The sequence below is a fragment of the Oryzias melastigma genome, linkage group LG17 (assembly GCF_002922805.2).
Source record: "Oryzias melastigma strain HK-1 linkage group LG17, ASM292280v2, whole genome shotgun sequence".
Lineage (NCBI taxonomy): Eukaryota > Metazoa > Chordata > Actinopteri > Beloniformes > Adrianichthyidae > Oryzias > Oryzias melastigma.
In genome coordinates, this window is record NC_050528.1 from 18,568,704 (window position 1) to 18,583,992 (window position 15,289).

General features: G+C 39.5%; 2 protein-coding genes and 1 long non-coding RNA gene across 4 annotated transcripts in view; all 3 read right to left on the bottom strand.

Moving 5' to 3' along the window:
- Positions 1 to 54: 54 nt before the first annotated feature.
- On the bottom strand, positions 55 to 14,316 carry LOC112147172 (DNA-directed RNA polymerase II subunit rpb1-like). Of its 2 annotated transcripts, none has more exons than XM_036216488.1 (3): positions 14,126 to 14,316; positions 1,846 to 1,963; positions 55 to 1,480 (listed from the first exon to the last, which is right to left on the bottom strand). In XM_036216488.1, the coding sequence occupies exons 1-3, from the start codon at positions 14,190 to 14,192 to the stop codon at positions 682 to 684; spliced, it is 984 nt and encodes a 327-aa protein (XP_036072381.1). In that variant the 5' UTR covers positions 14,193 to 14,316; the 3' UTR covers positions 55 to 681. The 2 variants fall into 2 exon arrangements, with proteins under 2 accessions (XP_036072381.1, XP_024129121.1); XM_024273353.2 differs by lacking the exon at positions 14,126 to 14,316 and adding an exon at positions 2,058 to 2,908.
- LOC118599986 lies at positions 7,717 to 9,479 on the bottom strand. Its single transcript, XR_004949545.1, has 3 exons — positions 9,129 to 9,479; positions 8,929 to 9,046; positions 7,717 to 8,061 (listed from the first exon to the last, which is right to left on the bottom strand). It is a non-coding gene; the product is annotated as an uncharacterized LOC118599986 (long non-coding RNA).
- LOC112147173 (location of vulva defective 1) overlaps positions 13,055 to 15,289 on the bottom strand; it is a 20,188-nt gene continuing 17,953 nt past the window's right edge. Inside the window, exons 3-4 of the transcript XR_002919411.2 lie at positions 13,919 to 14,036; positions 13,055 to 13,545 (exon numbers count right to left, since the gene is read on the bottom strand). The gene's annotated coding sequence lies outside the window, so the exon portion shown is untranslated. The remainder of the gene's footprint in view (positions 13,546 to 13,918; positions 14,037 to 15,289) is intronic.

Consider the following 15,289-nt stretch of genomic DNA (forward strand, 5'->3'; position numbering starts at 1 on the left):
TGAACTCTAAATTTGTTGAACCTGCTTCTTGAAACGGGCCCCTGGTGTCACAAGACTTGCAAAGTTTCCTTGGTTTAGCTACTTCCCTTTCACTTTTACTTTTATTGTCATGCAGTTTCTCTATGAACTTATGTGTTGGTGTTATGCTCTTTTTCTGTCTGGAGGGGGTTCTAGAGGAACATAACAACCCTGACTTTCAGTCAACAACAATAAAACAACAAATTACTGGGTCTACAAAGATGGATTTATTTACAAGAAAAGGATAAATAGCAAAGAACAACAAGTGAAAGAGGTGAAGCAAAACAGCTTCAGGATGAACCAAAACAACAAACAAAACTCCCTCCCATCTAAACCTAGAAATCTTAATTGCAAAAGAAAAGGAATGCCAGACACTAACCTTCATATACTAACAGAAACAGAAGAAAATACATAAGATAGAAAATTGCATTTCACCCTTACAGCTTCACTTTAAAATATACCAAACGAAAAACTACACAAAGTGAGCCTCCACACAAAAACTCAAGTGAGAGCCAAACCCTTTCCACACCACACCTGTAAACCATCAGAAAATGTAGGAGTCACACTCTGATACAGAAAATAACCCACAAAAAACACAGAACAAAATGAAAAAAAATGCAGCCATTGCTGTAACAATCTGGAAGCTCCAATTGTCATTGTGGGTTATGCCGGTGTAACTGTGGATGGTGCAGTTGCAGGACCAGGTCCTGAAGGAGCTGGTCTGCATGCCACACGTTCCAGTTTGGAGACTGCTGGCATGTTTTCAGAAGTTGTAGGTGTCATTGTGGATGTGGCATTTCCTGGTGCAGATTCTGTAGGTGTTGGTGTGAATATTGGAGGTTTAGGTGCAGATTCTGTAGATGCCAATGTGGGAGGTGTGGGTGTTGTTGTGGATCTGGCAGGTGCAGATCGGGATGTTCCAGATGGAGATTGGGAAGCTGACAAGGAATCTCCAGGTGCAGACGGGGACACTCCAGGTGCTGATGTGGAGGCTCCAGGTGCAGATGGGGACACTTCAGGTGCAGATGGGGATGCTCCAGGTGCAGACGGGGACACTCCAGGTGGAGATAGGGATGCTCCAAATGCAGATGAGGATCCTCCAGATGCTGGTGGGGATGCTGTAAAGACTTGTACAGAATCTGCAAATGTCTGTGTGGCTGTTGCAGGTCTCAGTGTGGCCATGTCAGATGTCAATGAGAATGCTGAAGACATCATCCTCTGTGCTTTAGGCCTCAATGTGCATGGCAAATGCATTGCTGCAGAAATGGCAACTGCCATTGTGCCAACTCCAGGCTTCTGTGTGGATGGCACGTGTGTCACTGTTGACTTTGTTGGTGTCATTTTACTTCCTTTGCTTGCGCTCTTTTTTTCTATCTTCTGCATATCCAGCTTCTTCATTGTATTTTTTGTCCAGATGTTGTTTGGATTAGAACAAATAGTTTTTCCCAAGAAAGTCCGAAACCTGAAATTGAACACAGATCATTAGCAGCACATTTATACTCCTGTTTTTAAGTTCCGTTTCCTGCCAGTTTTCAATTTGGTCAAGACAGTTTAACAATGCTATAGTTGCTAAAAAAGTGTTTTCATTGTAATTTATCAAATGTCGAATAATATGGTTCCAGAGGATAGAGAAACATAAAGTAAAAGATTCAATATGATCTTTTTAACAATAGCAAGCTCTCACAGACATTGCAAAAACAAGACATATAAAAGAGATCATTTTAAAAACGATGTTTCGAAAGGATCCATCTAGTTAATTTTAAGTACATTTAAAAATGTTACAACAATGCTGATGTAATAAAATGAATGTGATAACAATGTACCAACTTTATAACTCTGACAGGACATATGGTCTCCTCTTGAATGGTGTAGCTCTTGATGAGGCTTATTTTCACTCGAGTGTCGGACCCCTGAAGACATTCACATCCCTTCCTAGGTCCATTTACTATAGAGGGCACAAAAGGAACACAAAAAACAAACACTATTTACTTTGCTCTGACAAAAATACAAATCAGTATATATTTTTTTTAGATACTCACATGCATGAACCAAATGTGTCCATGTGGTGAAAAAGAAAAATGAAGTTGAAATCAGACTAAAATGCATCTTGTTAGATTGAATAAATGACAGCACAGAGTGAACACAGCTCTTCGTAGTTACAGTTGTCAAGTTTATCTGTGCTTTTCTGAGGTTTAAGTACTCACGTCAACTGGTTTACAAAGTAGCCCATCCTCCCCCCCCACCTCACCATATTCTCACCACAAACAACAGTCAAGAATTTGCCAATGAGAGGTGGGGGGTGGGTGAAGGAAATTGTGATCTTCTTTCCACAATGCAGACACAACCTATTCACCAAATGACTGCCCATAATGCAACAGGTTTATGCTGTATTTAAAAAAAAAACTGTATTATTCCAGCACACTTATTCTGAAACTCACATGTGAAATTACTTTTACAAAATGTTTGTGATACTAATTTTATACAGTGATGCCGTTTGTTAAAATAATCATGCATTTTGTGGTACAAGCACCAAATTTTGGCATGGAAATACTTTAGCGTCTCTTCCTTCAGAAAAGGATGTTTGTGGTAACACAGTCATTAGTGTAGGTATCATAAGCAAAGGGTTACCATGTGGCAGACGATGAGTGGTTGACCTCAGAATGGAGAATTGTAGATTCAATTCCTACCATGCCTACCAATGGGTCAGAGTGTCTTAGGGCAACTCCAGATTGATCCTGATGGTTGAGGTTGGCGCCAGTGTACAGCAGCAGAACCACCAACACTGTGTAAATGGTAAAATGATACATGGCGTATACTTATATAGTGCTTTACTACCTTCTTTGAAGGTCCAAAGCACTTGCCAGTCACAGACCCAATCACCCATTCACACACACACACATTCACACACTGGAAAAGGCTCTGCTGCCGAACACTGGCGTTAACCTTCCACCAGAACTTCAATGTCTTGTCCAAGGACACTTTGACCCATGGGCAGACAAGGTGAGAATCTAACCCACAATCTTCCGATCAGTAGTTGACCAACCTACTGCTGAGCCCTGCCACAGTGAGTGACACTGTGACTGAAAAGGGTTTTGGGTCTTCTAAGGTAGAAAGGCGTCATGAAAGTGTATGTCATTTACAATTTTAAACCAAGCAATTAAAGCTTTTTGCATGTTAATTCACAATGGTTAAGTATTTAGAGCATAATTAAGATTAAATGTATTTCAATTTAGTTTTATGTGGTTCTTTAGGATCAAATGAACTAAAAGAATGCCAGTTATCAAAGTGAGTGACTGAGAAACAGAGGCTTACCACTTTCAAGTTTAACTCATTTATGGAAGGAATTTGAGTGTTTTCTTTTCTTTTTTTCTTTATGGCTTCTTTAAAAACATTTAAATCTGGTTGTGGAGGTTTTTGCCTATCCTGCTTTTCAAATGTATATATTTTTTTCCTCAAGTAGATATTCAAATAACCCAACCAAGAACATCAAATTGCTGAGAAACATAAAAATCAGGTGAAAAAAAACAAATTGTCTGCTTTCCGATACTACATGCGGTTATTGAAAGACATTACAATACAATCTACAAATGCCTGCTGTTGATCGTCATGTCCACTATGCTGAGTGACATATGACGCATAAACATTTTCTACACAATGCTTTATATTTCTAAGAAGAGAGGAAATAGAGTTCTGTTATGACCCACTAGCAACAGTGTCCTCTTATGCATTTGATCAGGATGTGGTAATTGAAACACAAAGGCAGGCTCATGGCAACAAATAGAAAAACAAACTGTGAAACAGGAAAAAGTACCACTTTGTTTTTACTTGTCCTGTCCAACAGCTGAGCAAACAGATAAGAGCTGAGAGCCTCTTTTGTTAGATTTTACTGTTATAGCATTGGGTTATTGATATTCTGACACGCAAGGTGTTTATCTGTATAAACCCCTTTTGCAATTTATGCTAAATTTTATCCATATTGATTATGTTTGCATCTTTTTTTTTTGTTGGACCAGGCGGAAAAGAAGAAGAGGGAGGAAAAGGGATGTTGGAGGAGGGGAGAGGAAGGGTGTATTATGGACAGAAAAAAGGGGGAAAGAGGGGTGTTTAGAGAAATTAGAAGATGGTAACGAAGGGAGGGGAAATCATAAAACAAGATGCTGTAAGATGCATGCAGGTGTAAATGGTCATCTGAAGTGGGTGGAGCCTGTCCACACATACGCTTAGTAGCTATAAACATACTATTGGCTAAAATACTCTTCACATATAAACTTGTCAATATGCGCACAATACAGCTGCAGTTCACACACATAGACACACACTTATGCATAGAAACCCACTGATGTAAATAATGTCTTTAACATATGCTATTGGTGCAGAGGTGAGCTGACACCTGTGCACAGGTGAGTGTTTATGTTTTGCTGAGGTGGATGATGCTGGAACGTACAAAGAGGGAGAGTGCTCGGCCATCCCCACACAAAGACCCCCCGCCAAAGCAGCCAAGACCCTGTACGCCCGGCGATGTAGGGTATCTGCCCACCGGCTAATCTCTCTCCCTGTGTGGAGAGGAGACCGCTGGGCACAAGAGATTGGCACCCAAGAAACACGGCCATCGAACCGAGGGCCCCCTGCTCCTCCCGCCAGGGATGGGGGTAGGGGACAGTCTGAGGTCCTGCCTTCCTTGTGTAATGTGTGACCAAAACCTTTTGAGCTTTTAACATTTGCAACATAATTGTTTGTTCACAACAGAACTCTCCATTTCTTTGTCGTTACCAGTATATTAGAAAATACTTTTCATGTCATAATGATTCATTATAATCAAATGCGTAAACATTTGTTACAATTTAAGTTAAAGTCTTTCAGGGCCCATGTGCACAGTTCTCTTGTAATCCGATCTCTGATTCAATCAAGGACATTTTGCACATGTAAACGTAGCTACTGCAACGCTTTGGACCGTTTATCAAATGTATCAAAATTTCCAGCCACTTTGCGTTATAATCAAATCAAGATAATTGATTCTGGTATTTAACCTTCATACGTCATTTGATTTTCCGCCCTCAAAGTTTGCATTCAGGTTTTTTTTTATTTCTCCACTGATCCCTTTTATGACTAAACACTCAGTCATACAGCTTATTCATTGCATAACAATTCCTTTGTGACCTCTATCTGTATTACATATTTCTGACAAAATCATCTTAACCTTCCAGAATGTCAGTAAACTGGTGTGAGGATGCACAGCATTCTTCACCATCATTATTTTTACTTTCATAAGTAGCTTTATTTTTGTCTGGATGGTTCAATAAAAGATTTTCGGATTTGGTGAGACTTTGAAAGTCTGCTTTGATTAACACTTCTACGACAAATAGTAAAAGTCTTTAAACTAACAAGGCATTTGTTTATGCAGTCTTCATTGCTGTCACTACAGATTAGTTCTTAAGACACTTTTCTCATGCTGTCTTCTGTGTCTGAGATAGTTATCCTGTACATTGTATGAGAGAGATGTCTAAGCTGGTTTCCTGTTCTGCAAAGTTTATCATTCAGAGATCCATTCAGATACACAGCAGCTATGAACACATCTTCATGGTTGCCACAAACGTTTCTTTCATGTGATTTTCCACTTAAGCTGTTTGACACTTTGGTGTGTCTGATTATTCCACCCAAAACCCTCCACTCAAAACACATCCACCTTCAAGATGGAAGTGTAAGTGAGAGAACACATTTCAAACAGCTGGTTTCAGAATGTACTTGGCGTTGGTTCTAGAACAGAAAATAAGACTGAAAACTATAGTAAAAAGAAATACGCGTTATGAAAACAGTTTCTGAAAACATTTATTTAAGAAAGACAGGACCTTTTATTTTTTTGTTTGACTCATACATTTCAAAGGTATCTCTTTACATTGCTATAAATCAATTAACATACTGTACGTGTACCAGCATGTAGATGTGTTTATCAGCATATATATTGTAACTTTTTACATAGTTTTAGGCTTGTGTCCCTTTGATGTATCAAATTTAGTTTTAATTAGGTGATGTTTATTTGTATCAAAAAATGATATGTTATTGTTTTCGGGCCTCGTTTTTTTTTTTTACTTCCATGCCTTTATTCCCCTTTTATTTTTTCTTCTATTTCCGCCTGGTTTTCCTTTCTTTCTATGTTTTCAATTTTCTGTTTTTTCTTCTCTCTGTCTTTTGATGGAATCTGATATGCGGATAGCGCTGCTGTTATTTTCAGAGTGGACGCTATCGATGTGGACGCTGCTGCTGTTGTTGTCTCTGTTAGTGCCACGGTGGACACTGAAGGAGTTGATGTGGAAACTGTTGGTGGTGTCGATGAAAGTCCCAGAGCTACATGGCACACTAGGCAAAAATGGATCTCGATGCCTCACTCCAAAAAAAAAAGGAACTGCAGTATCCTTTTTTGAATGGAAAAAAGCATTTGCTAGTTTTACTTTGAAAACAAAAAGTTTCACTGACACGAAGTTTTGTTTCCTTTCGTTTTAGCTCATAAAATTAAAATTAGTCTTCATTTCAGAGCAATATACATCATTCCCGAATGATATTTTACTACACTCTACTATTTATAAAGATCACAAATCAGCGAACTTGGACGACGTGAATATTTAGCAATTCAGCAAATACTCGGATACTCGTTACAGCCCTACTCTCAAAACCATTTAACATTTACAACATTCCAAATTCCAAAATGTTTCCAGTTCTTTCCATGACCTCACGTACTTTGTATGTTCAGGACTGTTCTGATGCATATGTTTTCCAGTCATCAACACCCTCACTAGTTCTTAACTTCAATGATCTTAGGGAGAAGATATTGGAACAGAATTACCACAAACTGTCTTTTTTGGGGAAAGACATTAGCTATCTTTTTCAATAATCTCCCCATTAGCTACGTTTCAGAAGAAATAGTGGTAATGAACACTCCTTCCATGCTGGGTTTTAGCAGTGTCCACATTACTGCACAATACTGACGCAAAGCCGCTTTTTTCTGCAGATCAGCTGATTTATGTCGGAGCATCAGGAGTTCCGGTGTGTCAAAGAGCCGAGCAGAATTTGTAAACGGCATCTCCGTGTTAAAGGTCTCTGTTGTTAAAGGTTAAAAGTTTTAAATAAAAAAAACGATATTGCTATTTAAATGAGTCTTTTTCAACCAAAAACAAAAGAGTATTTTTCGACCAAAATGCGTGTGTGGGGGGCGGAATTTTCGAGCAATTAAATGTTAATAAAACAGATAGTTTTTCCTCCTTCTTATCCTTTTTTTTTCACCCGAAAGCTGCACCAGAGGGCTTGTTATGCTTATTTTTCATCTTTAAAGTTTTAAAGAAGTGCCAACAGCCACAACATCTCACGCCCCTCCTCTCCCCCCACCTAGCTTAGACAGCAGCAGCATCAGGTAGGGAGGGGCACCGCACCAGGCAGAGTTATTGACAAACTTCTATGTAGCATCTCTGGTTGAAAAGATCGTCTATCAAGTTGATGGTTCATCAAGTGAACGAAGCTACGAAGAAAAAATACAAATTAATTTTACATATCTTATAGTTGTATTCACCATTTCAAAACTAACTAACTTTGTTTTTTAACTGTTTTGGCCGACACGAGGCGCATGCAGCCTTCACGTTTGCTTAAATGACAACTTCCGGTTTACCGCGTCTTTGCATCCCTTCAAAGTAAAAGCCACAACCACGTTACACAAAAAAAAAGGAGAATTACAAAAATACATTTGTGATGGGCTGAATCTGGAGGTCATTTCTATTCTAAGTTATTTTTTTATTCTTATTATTTTATTTTTATATGAAATAAGAGGTGTCACAAACTGTTGAAAAAACCCCCAACATGAAAATAAAATTATTGTGATTTGAAGCCCCCTCCAGTAGATGGTGGTTCCGAGATGCCTATGTCGACCATGCCCAGGGCCGGCACTGGCTCGGTATTGAGGTCATTCTGGCTTTCTTTTCCTCCAAGGTCCTTATGACTTCCTTTGTCCAACTGGAGTTTGGGTCAGCGCAAATAGTCTTTCCTTTGACTGTTAGAAACCTGCAGTAAATGTTGAGCTATTAGCAATATACAACACACTATGACAATTTTTTTTGTATGTAAAAAAAAAAAAAGAAGTTCCCAGTAGTGTTTTAATTATGATTATGAAGTTTTTAACCCAAATCCCACAAGCTAAATGTCTTAAAAAGCCATCTTTCATGTTAATCTAAAGCCTCTGTTTCAAAAACCTCTTCAGAGGGGGCGTGGCTTTTGGAGCTGAGCTGAGCATCCCCGCCCATGATTCCCCCCTGTCTGATTATGATAGCTCTGTGTCTCGCAAGTGTAAATCTTCACCTCTGCTACATAAACAAATGTCAAGCAATATCAGTAATGTCCAGCCATATCATTTTGAGTCAGATGTCAGCTCGGACGAGGAAGTGAAGAGCTTTGGGGACAATTTCAAACACAGAAAAATTTTAAACACTTATCAGATTTTAATACGTTAGCTATTTGAATAAAAAAAATATAAAAAGTAGCCAACAAAACAACTTCAAGTAGACTTTCAAACAAAAAAAGTCCCATCATCTCTTTGTAACTTAGTGTTTAGTCAAGTTTCAAATATTCACTTTATTGAAAAAGTAAATGGCGTATACTTGTATAGCGCTTTCTACCCTCCTTTAAGGGCCCAAAGCCCTTCACAGTCACAGACCCATTCACACACACATTCACACACTGGTGGTGGCTCCGCTGCCGAACACTGGCGCCAACCTTCCACCAGAGGCAATTCGGGGTTCAGTGTCTTGCCCAAGGACACTTCGACACATGGGCGGGCAAGGCAGAGTCGAACCTGCTCACTTCTGATCAGGAGTCGACCGCCCTACCACTGCACCACGGCCGCCCCTGAATCAAAATCTTAAAAATACTTACATTACAACTCTTACATTACAGATGCTTTCTTCTTGAATGGTGCAGCTGACAATTTTTGTTTTATTAACTTTTGTGTCTGTTGGCTTGAGACATTTGCAGTTGTGCACCAATCCATGTACTAAAAAGATAAAAAATAAAAGAGTTAATTTAACAATGACAAATAAAAGGTAAGGCATTTATAAAATTTTATTTGGACTTACTTCCTTGAATTGAATTCATCCATGCAATAACACACAGAAGTGTGGATGAAACCAGGACGAACAGCATTTTTTTAATTCCTCCTCGATTTGGAGCTTAGAGTCCCTCAGTCCTCACGCCAGTAGTATAAAATCTCCTTCTGAATGAGTTCTGAATCGATGAAGAATTTTCAGTGCTGCAGACAAGTTGTATCTGTTCTGCTCTGTGAAGTTGTCTGTGCTTTTGTGAGCTTTTAGACTTTCAGCTCTCTGCCTCTCTCCCTCCTCAAGCAAACCTTATCACAAGAAGCAGAATCGGTTGCAGAGCGAGGAAAGGAAACTGAATTTATCCATGCACAAGCTTTCACCACAAACCTACCCACAATAGAAAATGGCTTATAGTAGCATAGCGCTGTCTACCTTCCATCGAAGGAAGCACTTCACAGTCACAAACCCATTCACTGGTTCACACACACATTCACTCATTGGTGGTGGCTCTGCTGCCGAACACTGGCGCCAACCTTCCACCAGAGGCAATTTGGGGTTCAGTGTCTTGCCCAAGGACACTTTGACACATGAGCGGGCAAGGCGGGATTTGAACCGACAATCTTCCGATCAGGAGTCGACCACCCCACTACTGCACCACGGCCGCCCCGTGTGAGCTGAAAGACTTTTCACTATTTAAATTTACAAAGATAGTCATTTTCCACCCTGACATTCACAAATTACTTTAACTTTTATAGTCATTTAAAGTTAGCAAAGCATCAAATCTGAAAAAAAGAAGTTTAAACTTTGGATGTTTTTATTTTATCTTCCAGGGAATCAGTTAAATTGAACAAAGGATTCAAGTCCATGTGCATCCATGGCATGGACATTATGGTGTTTCTTATCTTCTGATCATCAAAATCCTATTTGCTCAAAATTTTAGGTCATTCCAACTGTTCTATTAGCTTCTCTCACTGCCCTACAGCTGTGGTTTTCTTTTTTTTAACATGAAAGTTTCTAACAATCAGATTTTAGTCCTCACTTGTCCTTAGATTAATGAAAGTCTGCCTTACGTCCATACTGTCAGTGCTTCTGTCATCACTTCTGGTTTGTCAGGGCTCTCCATGATAAACACTACTGATTAAACCATAGTCATAGGGAATAGCACGTTTACGTTGATTCAGCCAGTCAGAATTTTTGTTAGTCTCTCTGTAGCTTCTTGAGAAAGTTGGTCATTGACAAAAAATAGCCTAGCAACCCCTAAGCTAGCGACCCTGTCTCAGCAGGGAAAAGGAATTGTCCGACACTTTCAGCCTTCCAGCAGTTTTGTCTGGCAAGGGTAATGGAGTTTTGTAACAATGATGATCAACAAAGGGGTCAGTATGAGAACTTCAACGCCCCCACTGAACGCACCACGGCTGCTCCGAACACATTGAACTGTAGTTTCTCATGGCTGTACCAACCGCTTCACTGCAGGATTTTGGACAATATCATTTCCCAGATGTGGCAGGTGGGACATGCCTACTAATCAGGAGGACCCACTCACTGGTTGGGTGATCATGCTTTAAAGAGCCCTCCTTCTTCACTTTTCGATTATGAACTCTTTTTGTTGCCATACCAGGTCACCAGGAAGTGAAAACCCAAGTTGTCAGGCAGTTTCCTGGACACGGATAGTCGGTTGATCATTTGGGGTATCGGCAATGTGCTCCAGTAGCCTTAAAAGCGTTACCTAAACCAGCTCCCTCTCAGTGACCGAAAGTGTTCTGCTGCACGATTTCCTTCCCTCCCCGCAAATAGGGGGGTAAAGCTGCTGCTTTGCCTTGCCGTATTTTTGTGCCTGAGTTTGGGTATGAATGCCCACCCCCTCCCTCACCACGGTGGGATAGAAAGACAGACACGCCTGCTGCACGGAAGAGATCTCGCGTTGCGGAGCTGCCTCACTGGACTGTGGACAGTTTCCCTACCACCTTCTGACTGGTGGTTGGCCCGGCATGCCCGGTGTACTTTTTATTATTTTAAGTTTACGGATTGTTTTATTTTTAAATTATGTCAGGTTTTCTGCCCTAAATGTTTCCCTACGTGCATCCATCAAGCCCAGTCAATCTCATGCCCCAAAGAGCCAAATATCCCACTGTGATTGGTCGTTTTTTCACCTCCTCACACAACACTGTAAAGATGCCATTCATACAAAACTCGCGGGCTGCACAAACATATTTTCAAATAGAGGTGGAGGCCGCACACTATTGTCTAGGGGAGCAAAAATGTCCCACGGACTGCCAGTTTGTGACCCCTGGCACAAATGATCAAAAAGTTATGGAATGTCAAAGACAAAGTGTTATTTAGGTGTTGCCAGTGAAAAGCGTTAAAGGATCAATTGTTACAGTACTAGAAATGAATAAAAAACAAACACATGTAAGATTTTTGAAATCCTTTTTTCAGGTTTTAATCAAACTCTACAGAAGCATTTAAGGACACAGGTACCAAAGGTGGCATATACTGGTTCAGAGAATGGTTTGGGTTCTTTGGTCAGATAAACTCATACAGTCATTGAATAGTTCTCAAAAAAAATTAGGTCTTTCATATATCCCTGGAGTCCGTAATGTAGCGCATGTCATATGAGCACCATTTCTATACTGTTACGTCCTGCTGCTGCTGGGCCTTTTTTCCAATCCAGTCGCTTTGGCTCACCTGGCAGGTGTGGCCAATGTCCCCTGGTTGCCACTAGCTGTCCATTTAAGGCAGAGGCGGCCACACCAAGCCTGGCAGGGAGCAGAGCAGCAGGCTGGGCTTTAGTTTGTGTGGTGTTAGCTTTGTTTTTATTCTCTTTCACCCTTTTGTCCTCGGCAATTCTAGATTGCTGGGTTTTGTTGTTTTAGTTTGGGGTTGGACCTTGGTAGTTCTGATTTGCGGGTTTTGTTTTATTTCTTTTCTTTAGGTAGTTTTGTTGGGTAGCCTTAGCAGGGAGCTGCTGACTCCGGTTGACATGGCTGGGTCTGCAGTTTCCCTGACTTATGTTATTTTTGGCCAAGGTTCCACTTCCCTCTTGGTTTTTCATTCTTTTTCAAACCAACACACTAATTATTTGATCTTCATTTCAGGTCACAGATATTTTAATAAACTGGGTTTCTTTTACCTTTGGTGTCCAGTTTTTGTTATTGTCCCCCTCCTCCCCCCTAGACTCAAGCCCGATTTACCCCAGGGGACGCAACATATACAAAACAAATTGTAGTTGCCAGTAATTATTCAACATATGAAGCTCTTATCTAACCAACTAACTTCCTAGTGTGGCTTATACATTGTATGCTTCGCAGAAGCATCTGCATGATGTACCCACTCACTGAGAAAGCCATCAATTTGCCAAATGTTTCAACTGATTTCCTTTCTGCACACTTGTTGAATCCACCTCAATGTTTAGAACTGTATTGCAAAGAAAATAAGTTATTAAAAACTTCACAGCTCCAATTTTTGACAGGAGTGATTATAGAATTTCTAATTAAAATTTATTTTATAAAAGGACAGATCACAATAAAAAAAGGAGAGATACTTTGGGAGTTTTCCCAGGATGACAATGCAATTTGTTAAAAGCATTTTACCTCTACTTTTTGCAACAAAACATTACATCATAAATCTTGGCTGGCTTTAGAATTCACCTTATGTCAACTTCTTAAAGTTGTAGGTAATTGGTAAAAGCTGGGCCAGGGATCTGTTTTCACTCACTAATAGAAAAGTGTTGGGAGGAAAAAATTAATCGATGCTCACAATGATTTGGTATCAAATATTTATTCAAAAGCAAATGCTGAAAGATACAAATTCTGAATTATTGCAGCAAACAGTTTTACAGATAAACATATATACCATAGAGAAATCATGTTTACCTCATTGAGCCTGTTTGAATTTATTAGAAAATTAAATAAACATTTTTAATAACGCTATAAAAAAAGTGATTTTTTTTTACAGTCATTTTCTTTCTTTTTGTTGTCTTTTCTATATCATTAATATGATATTTTCATTTTGACTTATCTTAATCTTTGTTCTCTCCTGGTTACAGTTTGGAGGTTTCTGGCATGTTTTCAGACGTTGTAGGTGTCAATGTGGATGTGGCATTTCCTGATGCAGATTCTGTAGGTGTTGGTGTGAATACTGGAGGTTTTGGTGTCGATGTTGTATGTGCTGATGGGGAACATGTGGGGGGTTTTGTAGATCTGGCAGGTGCTGATGGGGAGGGTCCAGGTGCAGATCGGGAGACTTCAGGTGCAGATGGAGACATTAAAGATGCAGATGTGGAGACTTCTGTGTGGATGGCACGTGTGTCAGTGTAGAATTTGTTGGTCCCATTTTACTTCCTTTGCTTGCGTTCTTTTTTTATATCTACTGCAAATCCAGCTTCTTCATTGTATTTTTTGTCCACATGTTGTTTGGATTAGAACAAATAGTTTTTCCCAAGAAAGTCCGAAACCTGCAATTGAACACAGATCATTAGCAGCACATTCATACTCTTGTTTTTAAGTTCTGTTTCCTGCCAGTAGAATTTGTCAATTTGGTCAAGACAGTTTAACAATGTTATAGTTGCTAAAAAGTGTTTTCATTGTAATTTATCAAATGTCAAATAATATGGTTCCAGAAGATAGAAAAACAAAAAGTAATAAAAATTCAATATAATCTTTTTAACAATAGCAAGCTCTCACTGACATTGTAAAAACAAGACATATAAAATGGATGGTTTTAAAGGCGATGTTTCGAAAGGATCCATCTAGTTAATTTTAAGTACATTTAAAAATGTTACAACAATGCTGATGTAATAAAAATGAATGTGATAACAATGTACCAACTTTATAACTCTGACAGAACATATGGTCTCCTCTTGAATGGTGTAGCTCTTAATGAGGCTGATATTCACTCGAATGTTGGACCCCCGAAGACATTCACACCCCTTCCTAGGTCCATTTACTATAAAGAGGACAGAAAAGGAACACAATGAACAAACACTATTTACTTTTCTCAAATACAAATCCAGAAAATTTTGTTACAATACTCACATGCATGAACCAAATGTATCCATGTGGTGAAAAAGAAAAATGAGGCAAAAATCAGACCAAAATGCATCTTCAGAATCAGACTTGCTAGCTTGAGTAAATGACAGTGCAGAGAGAACACAGCTCTTTGTAGTGTGTTTTTCTGAGGTTTAAGTTTTTACGTCAACTGATTTACAAGTTAGCTCACCCTTTTCTCCCCCACCTCACCATGTTCTCACCACAAACGACAGTCAGTTGCCTACAGGGGGTGTGGAAGGAAATTATGTGATCATTTTAAAAATTAAATATATTATTCCAGCACACTTATTCTGAACCTCACAACTTGATTTTGTATTTTTGACTCAAATTTAGTTAAATTTTGAATTTCAGTCTAGATTTAAGTTTAAATTACTTTCACATAAGGTTCATGTGATAATCATTTAATATAGTGGAGCTGTTTGTTAAAATAATCATGCATTTTGTGGTCCAAACACCAAATTTGGCATGGACATACATTAGAGTCCCTTCTTTCAGTCAAGCACATTTGAGTTTTCACTTGGTGGGGTTCCGTGCTGTCGCTTCAACTTTTAATACTTCCTGTCTTGCAGTTCCAGCTGAACTGAGTCAGGATGCTTTTAAAGAACACTGACAGGAAGCCTGTGGCATGGTCTTTGCTTTTTTGTAAGAAACAGTAGACATTATGGCCCAATCCGAATTCTCCCCTTCTCCCTCTCCCTTTGCCCTCCCCCTTCATGTATCCCTCTGAGCTTGGTCCAAACGGAGGGTGATGAAAAAAATAGTGTCTAATATTTCGGACGAGACTTTCGTTCAGTGACGTCATTAACATCACCGGTCTGCTAGCATCAGCGGAGCTTCCAGCGCTTGAATAAACATAACAACCATAGTTTTATAACTTTAAAAAAGTCACACTGCAACATAACTTACTTTTAAATGTAAATTTCTGTGGTCCAGAGCACACCAAAGTGAAGAAAAGCGCTTCTTAGCGCGATGTTGTGTACTTTAGCGATAGTGGACTTTGGACCCTCCTGTTTGGAGTGTGAAACTTAAAAAATAATAATCCCGAAATGGAGATTTTATTCTTCCTGCTCTCTTGGGCTTCCGTAGTTCAGTGTAAAGTCAGCTCGTCTGTATCTTGCTAAGCGCACACATGAAAGCTGCAGCTAGCAG

What these genes read in the sequence shown, in the direction of transcription:
- LOC112147172 (XM_036216488.1), bottom strand. Translation starts at nt 14,192, where the DNA reads ATGCATTTTGGTCTGATTTTTGCCTCATTTTTCTTTTTCACCACATGG. An exon ending in GATACATTTGGTTCATGCAT is followed by an intron (nt 1,964 to 14,125) that starts GTGAGTATTGTA and finishes TGCCCTCTATAG; the next exon opens with TAAATGGACCTAGGAAGGGA. An exon ending in TGTCCTGTCAGAGTTATAAA is followed by an intron (nt 1,481 to 1,845) that starts GTTGGTACATTG and finishes GTTCAATTTCAG; the next exon opens with GTTTCGGACTTTCTTGGGAA.